We start from the raw sequence: 7811 nt of genomic DNA on the forward strand, positions 1-7811 counted from the left end.
CATTATTTTATGCACATAAGAAGCCGGTCATCTGGCAGAAAAAACACCTTTACTCTTTGAGATGTTAGTTTCTTTTTTGTATCCTGTTGTTTCTTCAGAAGACAGGATACTGTCACAAACAGCTAATCTTGCCATGTTTATTAATCTGACTAAGGTAGACAATAGCTCTGTTGTTATTTCTTTGGGAAATTAAAGTTATGTTTCCCTGTATGTAATGAAGGCCCTGAAAAGAATCATCTATCTCCTGTAAACTCATAACAAAGATTATACAGGGTGCAGGGTGTTATGGTGAACCTCCTCAGTGTCAGACTTAAAACAGAAATATAGTCCGAAAATGTGATGAGATAACAAGGACTAAAACATCACATTTATTCAACATTTCCTTTGTTAATTATTGTGGATTATTTTAATTGATCTTGGTCAATAAGAACTGACACAAAAACCTCAGTTCAACAGGTTGAGCTTTTCAAGAACTGAAACCTTTCATGCTTTCAAATTTGTCAGTGATGCCTCGTTCATTCACAAACAGCCAAACGTCCTGAGTCTGGTTTAATCATTTCTTTGGAATTATAATCACTATTTTGTCTGACATAAGAGAGTGTATCTCATCAGGGGAACAATCAATAGTACATTTTTATCATTGACAATCACTCATCTATAATATAAATGTATGGCTTTAAAGGCAAAGTCAGGATTCACAGTTTACCTTTGTAGTTCACATTATGAACACGTCTACAGTATTCAGGTTGGACAGTACACCAATCATGATCTTTGGGAGGCACAAATGTAACCTTACACATATATTCTTCTATGTTTCATACACAAATAAACACATGCTTGTCTTTCTCCATCAGTTTCATGCAGATGGCCTGCAAAACACAAGACATACATCAAGATAGAAACACTTACTGTGCTGGTTATTTAATCTTTTAAACATTTTTTAAAGGTAAGCATCCGTCCATCCATCCATCCATCCATCCATCCATCCATCCATCCATACATCCATCCATCCATCCGTCCATACATCCATACATCCATTCATCCATACATCCATGAATCCATACATCCATACATCCATGAATCCATACATCCATACATCCATCCGTCCATACATCCATACATCCATCTATACATCCATCCATCCATGCATCCATGAATCCATACATCCATGCATCCATCCATCCATACATCCATGCATCCATACATCCATGCATCCATACATCCATGCATCCATACATCCATGCATCCATTCAGCCATCCATCAATACGTCCAAACGTCCATCCATCCATCCATACATCCATACATCCATCCATACATCCATGCAGCCATCCATCAATACGTCCATACATCCATACATCCATCCATACATCCATGCATCCATGCAGCCATCCATCAATACGTCCAAACGTCCATCCATCCATCCATGCATCCATGAATCCATACATCCATGCATCCATCCATCCATACATCCATGCATCCATACATCCATGCATCCATACATCCATGCATCCATCCATCCATACATCCATGCAGCCATCCATCAATACGTCCAAACGTCCATCCATCCATCCATACATCCATACATCCATGCGTCCATGCGTCCATACATCCATACATCCATACATCCATGCATCCATACATCCATACATTCATGCGTCCATCCATCCATACATCCATCCATCCATACACCCATACATCCATTCATCCATCCATGCATCCATACATCCATACATCCATCCATCCATGCATCCATGAATCAATGCATACATCCATGCATCCATGCATCCATGCATCCATCCATCCATACACCCATACACCCATACATCCATACACCCATACATCCATCCATCCATGCATCCATGAATCAATGCATACATCCATGCATCCATCCATCCATCCATCCATCCATCCATACACCCATACATCCATCCATCCATCCATGCATCCATCCATCCATCCATCCATGCATCCATCCATCCATCCATCCATACATCCATCACATCCATACATCCATCCATGCATCCATCCATCCATCCATCCATACATCCATCCATCCATACATCCATCCACACATCCATACATCCATCCATACATCCATATGTTATACTTTTACTCTGTAACAACATTAATGCTGATTCACAGCAAAGTAAGTGAAGTTATATTTCTTAAGTTACCTTTGTTTTTTCTTCGACTGTCAACTTCAGGATAATGTTGTTTGGGTCGGCTGCATCCTCCCCACCTGAAACTGAGAGAAAATAGCAAATAGCAAAGTGTCAACTGTGTCCCAGTTATCAACAAAGTTGTTAAATCATAAGATCTCTTACCCATATCCATCTTGTGATATGTGACAGCAGAATACAGAGCGTAGTCCAGATCAGGATCACTTTCCCCTCTTGAGACTGAAACATTCAGAGAGACATTCATCAAAAAACAACGTCCTGGAAGTTTATAGTCAGGCTAACATGTCAACATACAGGATAGCCTTGTGTTTGGATGCAAGTGTGACATATTAAAGATGAAAATATTATTCTGGCTTTAAAACAACTTGTCTCTCATAAGTAGGATAAGGACTCCTGACATTTTTTGGACCCTGGACTGTTTGTCTGAACTTTGAGCTCATCCTCCTCAAAATAATGCCAATAATAACAATAATAACTCAGCATAATGTCTGGATTTAATGATCTGTATAATCTTTGTGTGAGGGGGAACCTCTGGAGGAAAGACAAGAAGAAAAATATCCACATTTAGAATATTTTAAAAGAAGCTGACTTCAGTTCAGGTCTTTAGAAATGACCAGGATGAAGAGCAGAGGTGTTATGAAGGCACGGAAATAAGAAGAAGATATTTCAAAAGAAAATAAGACAAAAGTTTTCACATAGTTTTGTCTGCACTCAAGACTCCAAGAAACTATGTTTGAACAGAAAGGAATTTGCAACACAAATGATGGTTGATTGCTTTGATTTACCTTTGTGTTTCAGGCAAAGGAATAGTCCCATCCCCAGAAGAAGTGTGACTACCAGTGGAACACTGACAACAGTCCAGTGTTCCACAGCAGTCCACAGCAGGGTGGGAGGATCAGAGGACGGTCTGTCGGGGGGTTGAATCTGGTCACTGGATATGTTTGATTTTTTTAAAACACCAAGCCAGCTCTCTGGTGAAGCTCCAGCTCCAGGGATTATGCACTTGTAGAGCCCTTCATCAGACTTTGAGACATTTTTAATGGTGATTGTATCCCCACACATGGTCTCGAGATGGACACCATCTTTAAAAAAAACTGCATTATGTTTTGATTGTGAGAGCTTATTTCTACACTGAAGAATCAAATCATGTCCCTCCATCACAGGAGTAGCAGGAACGTCCAGGATCACAGGTCCAGCTGGAAAATATGATAAAAAAAAGTGTTTCAAGATTCAATTCTGTATCAGTATTTATAACCAAATACATTGTTGCTTTTGACAGTGTCTGGTACTTAAACTTTTCCTGCAAGAACCAACAAATTTAAACAAATTCAGAATCAAGATGTCTTATAAAGTGAGATATACATTTATGGATTAATATTCCACAGTAGAAATGATATCATCCATTCTCTCTCTCTACATTTACACCATGGTAGTGTCTGTCTGTCAGTAAAACATGATGAACAGTATGGCTCTATAGTTTATATTTTTCACATGTCAAAATGTTGCAACAAAGCCATGTAAGAGGATTAGTGACAGTTCTTATTTTAGGTCAACATACCAGTAACAGAGATGTTGATGCTTCGACTCGTGTTCCCCTCCAGGTCCTCACACCAGTACCCTCCACTGTGTGCTTCAAAGGCAGGATAAATGGTGCAGGACGGTGCAGGTAAGCTACAGTCAGAATTATTTTGGGGATGTTTTTTGTGGAGCTTCTGCATCACTCTCCATTCACTCACTTCATTAAAGTCCTCACAACTTATGTGAACAGTCTCATATTCAAAAAACTGCTTCCTGTCCGGAGACACACGAGGAAAATCTGCATCAAGACAGAGTTAAAGAGAAAGAAAGAAATGAGATTCAGATATTTTAAAATGTTTAAAATCAATTAATCAATCAATCAAGCTTTATTTATATAGCACCTTTCATACAAATAAAATGCAACCCAAAGTGCTTTACAGCGATTGAAAACAAGAAAGAAGCAGAAATGAAACAATGGCAAGACATTTTAGTGGAAGATAATAATAATGATAATAATAAAACTAATAAAAATACAAATTAAAAATAAGAACAACATAAAAATAAAATAGAGACCAATGCACACCAAAATAAAATATGTGTAATTAAAATAAGTTAAAGCATCAAAATTAAGAAATAAAAATAGTTAAAATAAATAGATTTAAAAGGTAAGGATAAGAGTTGAAAAATAAAACTAAGGCTGAAAAATATCAATAAAACTGAGTAGATAAATAAAATTAAATAAATGAATGAATAAATACATACAAATAGAATAAGATAACAGTTAAAATTACTAAAATAATAAAGCAACATTTAAATCAATATTCTAATAAAAGGTAGGTAATAAAATTGTTAAACCCTACATAAAAGCCAGACTGAATAAATACGTTTTTAGTTTACGTTTAAAAGTCTCAATATATAAAATGGTAATTTAATACATTGTTGGTCCTTACACAGTTTGTATTTTTTAAATCCACATAACAGCATTACAGATAAGCATGAAGACTATCACAGAGCCAAGTAATAACTGAGTGTGAAACCCACCAGCTGTTTGAGCAAAGTATCCGTGGTCAATCTGTGCCACCAGCAGGACCAACACACCCATCACTGGAGAGACAAATGAAGAGAATGGTAGAGCTAACCTAAGAGAATAAGAAGTGATGAGAAGAGTCTGTACTCACAGAGTCTGATGCAGAGAGATGTGACCTCCATGATGTCTCGCTGCTGACTGTTGCAGCGAAAGACTGTAATATGAAAAAGACAGACAGACAGAACTTCCTCTTCCTGTGTGAACTCCTTCTGATGTACATATCTGGAAATATCGATCAGATATAGAACTTCAGTGGTGTAACTGAAAGTTTCTCACACACACATATTAATATATATGTATTTATAAATATATTACTATATAATAAATAGTATTAAGACTACTTGCTTGGTGCTCAAGTAAAGCAGTCAGCGGAGAGTTAATTATATAGAGCTCACAGTGCTTTGAGGAGGACTCAGTGAGGAGGCATATGAAAGTAAAAAGCTTAGACACTCAGAGTTGCAGCAGAGGTTGGAAGTAAAGGTTTGTCCAGTAGAAGTAGGTTGTAGAGGGTTTGTAAAGGAAATGTCAGATGAAGCAGTTAAGAGGAGTCAGTGGATCTGGATGAGGGGAGATAATGTCACTTTTGGGCCAAAACAGAATTAAGGAACTAGTCAGTAGGGGGGAGGTAGAGCGCACAGCCTAGACTAGCATCTCATCTTGGCTCTGCCTCCCCTGTCTTCTAATATCTAGCTGCAGACTCTTCTTGTGGGTGTTGGGTGGTTGGGGCTGCTAGGGGCCAGGTGCTAGAGTAGGTAGTATGGGTGTTGTCTCTACCTGGAGCTTGCATGTACAGAGCCTGGGTCTCTGTTGACCGTGGTTGAGTTGTTAAATTGGGGTGTTCTGCAGGTGGATATGATGGGCAGTGGGAGCTGGCATGGAGGGGGGGTTGCTCTGGGACTCCAGAGCTAACTGTTTAGTCTCTCTGAGGTATCACGGGCTGAACTAAAGGAAATATCAATGAAGGGAGGAGCCCACTTTATAACCACAGTGATGTGCTGGCTCTCGCTCCCCATCTGTCCTTTCTATCTCAGGGTTTGGGGGACATCAGGAGCCATGGGGTCGGGTACTGAACTCACCAGTAGAGGGCGTAGTGGGGTGGGTTTCTTCACTGAGCGCTCCTCCTTTCTTTCAGCACAAGTACTTTGTCTCAAATTCAAAGGTTATGAAGAGACATGCAGAGATTATTGATAGTTTTGAAAATATTTTAACATTTTGGATTTTGAAAAATACTAAAAAAAAATAACAGGACAGTTTAAAAATTGAACCAAAACTTTTTTTTCCTTCAAAGATGAATGCATTCCTCCAAAGTGCAAAATCATAAGTTAAGTGACACTTCTGAAAACTTCAGGTATTTCTTTAATCACTTTTACTTTGGAAGTTTTGCACAGCATTTCTTTCTTTCTTTCTTTCTTTCTTTCTTTCTTTCTTTCTTTCTTTCTTTCTTTCTTTCTTTCTTTCTTTCTTTCTTTCCTTCCTTTCTTCTTTCTTTCTTTCTTTCTTCTTTTCTTTCTTTCTTTCTTTCCTCCATTCTTTCTTTCTTTCTTTCTTTCTTTCTTTCTTCTTTCCTTTCTTTCTTTCCTTTCTTTCTTTCTTTCTTTCGTTCATTCTTTCTTTCTTTCTTTCTTTCAGTCATTCATTCCTTTTTTCTTTCTTTCTTTCTTTCTTTCTTTTTATTTATTTATTCTTATTTCTTCTTCTTTATTTCTTTCCTTATATTCTTATTTTTCTTTTTTTTCTTTTCTTTCTTTCTGTTTCTTTATGTTTCTGGTCTTTCTTTCTTTCTTTTTTTTCTTTCTTTCTTTCTTCTTCTTTTTCTTTTTTCTTCTTCCTTTTCTTTTTTTCTTCTGTTTTCTTTCTTTCTTTCTTTCTCTTCTTTTTTTCTTTCTTTTTCTTCTTTTCTTTCTCTTTCTTTTCTTTCTTCTTCTTTCTTTCTTTCTTTCTCTTCTTTCGTCCTTCTTTCTTTCTTTTTCTTTCTTTTTTCTTTATTTCTTTCCTTCTTTCTTCTTCTTTCTTTTTGTTTTTTTTTTTTGTTCTTTTCTTCTCTTCTTTCTTTCTTTCTTCTTTTGTCTTCTTTTTTTTTTCTTTCTTTCTTCTTCTTCTTTATTCTTTCTTTCTTTCTTTCTTTCTCTCTTTCTTTCCTTCTTTCCTTCTTTCCTTCTTTCTTTCCTTCTTTCTTTCCTTCTTTCTTTCTTTCCTTCTTTCTTTATTTCTTTCTTTCTTTCTTTCTTTCTTTCTTACTTTCTTTCTTTCTTTCTTTCTTTCTTTCTTTCTTTCTGTCTTTCTTTCTGTCTTTCTTTCTTTCTTTCCTTCTTTCTTTCTTTCCTTCTTTCTTTCTTTCTTTCTTTCTTTCTTTCTGTCTTTCTTTCTTTCTTTCTTTCTTTCTTTCTTTCTTTCCTTCTTTCTTTCTTTCTTTCTTTCTTTCTGTCTTGGTCAACATTGCAGGACCTGATCCATCTTGGTCACTCAGTGTTTGCTGCACTGGATGGTCATGTGAGCATAAAAGCTCACTCATTAGTCACTCAGTCAAAGTAGCTGATGGGCTTAACAGAACAGACTACAAGGAGAGGTTGTAACGTTTACAGACACACCATCACACTTCAAATTAATTATTTTATTTATTTCATTGCATCATTTCCTGTGGTTATAAACTTGTTGTTCTGACATCACTATTGTTTGTAGATTAACAGCACAGCACTAATTCAGAGTGTAAACTCAATCATGTACACACCTCACTTTATAACAGTTGATAATGATCACACAAGTTATTATATCTCAGGACTTTAACCAGGACGCTGCAGTGAGACAAGGACATTTTGATGCAAACGTGGGTACGTAGCTTGTCTTCTAAATTCCTCTTTCTCTTAAAGTTGTATTGTATGTTATAAAATATATTGTTTTCAAACTCACCCATTTGTTAACAGTGTGTTCAGATCAGGCTCTAAGACTAGGGCACACTTTGTTGTTGTTGTAAAGCACCTTGTGACCTTTGTTCTTGAGAGGTGCTCTATAAATAAATCTTACTTAC

The 7811-nt window shown here is 36.7% G+C and overlaps 1 protein-coding gene across 1 annotated transcript; it reads right to left on the reverse strand.

The window, feature by feature from the left end:
* Positions 1-658: 658 nt before the first annotated feature.
* On the reverse strand, positions 659-4996 carry LOC117809948. Its single transcript, XM_034679457.1, has 7 exons — positions 4878-4996; positions 4741-4803; positions 3740-3997; positions 2967-3377; positions 2326-2400; positions 2176-2246; positions 659-869 (listed from the first exon to the last, which is right to left on the reverse strand). The coding sequence occupies exons 1-7, from the start codon at positions 4906-4908 to the stop codon at positions 816-818; spliced, it is 963 nt and encodes a 320-aa protein (XP_034535348.1). The 5' UTR covers positions 4909-4996; the 3' UTR covers positions 659-815.
* Between the last annotated feature and the right edge of the window lie 2815 nt (positions 4997-7811).

This window comes from Notolabrus celidotus, unplaced genomic scaffold (genome assembly GCF_009762535.1).
Source record: "Notolabrus celidotus isolate fNotCel1 unplaced genomic scaffold, fNotCel1.pri scaffold_89A_arrow_ctg1, whole genome shotgun sequence".
Lineage (NCBI taxonomy): Eukaryota > Metazoa > Chordata > Actinopteri > Labriformes > Labridae > Notolabrus > Notolabrus celidotus.

Bases quoted from the DNA above. Each gene is read 5' to 3' on its own strand.
- LOC117809948 (XM_034679457.1), bottom strand. From the start codon at position 4,908: ATGGAGGTCACATCTCTCTGCATCAGACTCT. The intron at 2,247-2,325 runs GTAAGAGATCTT...ATTTTCTCTCAG, and splicing joins ATATCACAAGATGGATATGG to TTTCAGGTGGGGAGGATGCA. The intron at 870-2,175 runs GTAACTTAAGAA...TGTGTTTTGCAG, and splicing joins CAGTCGAAGAAAAAACAAAG to GCCATCTGCATGAAACTGAT.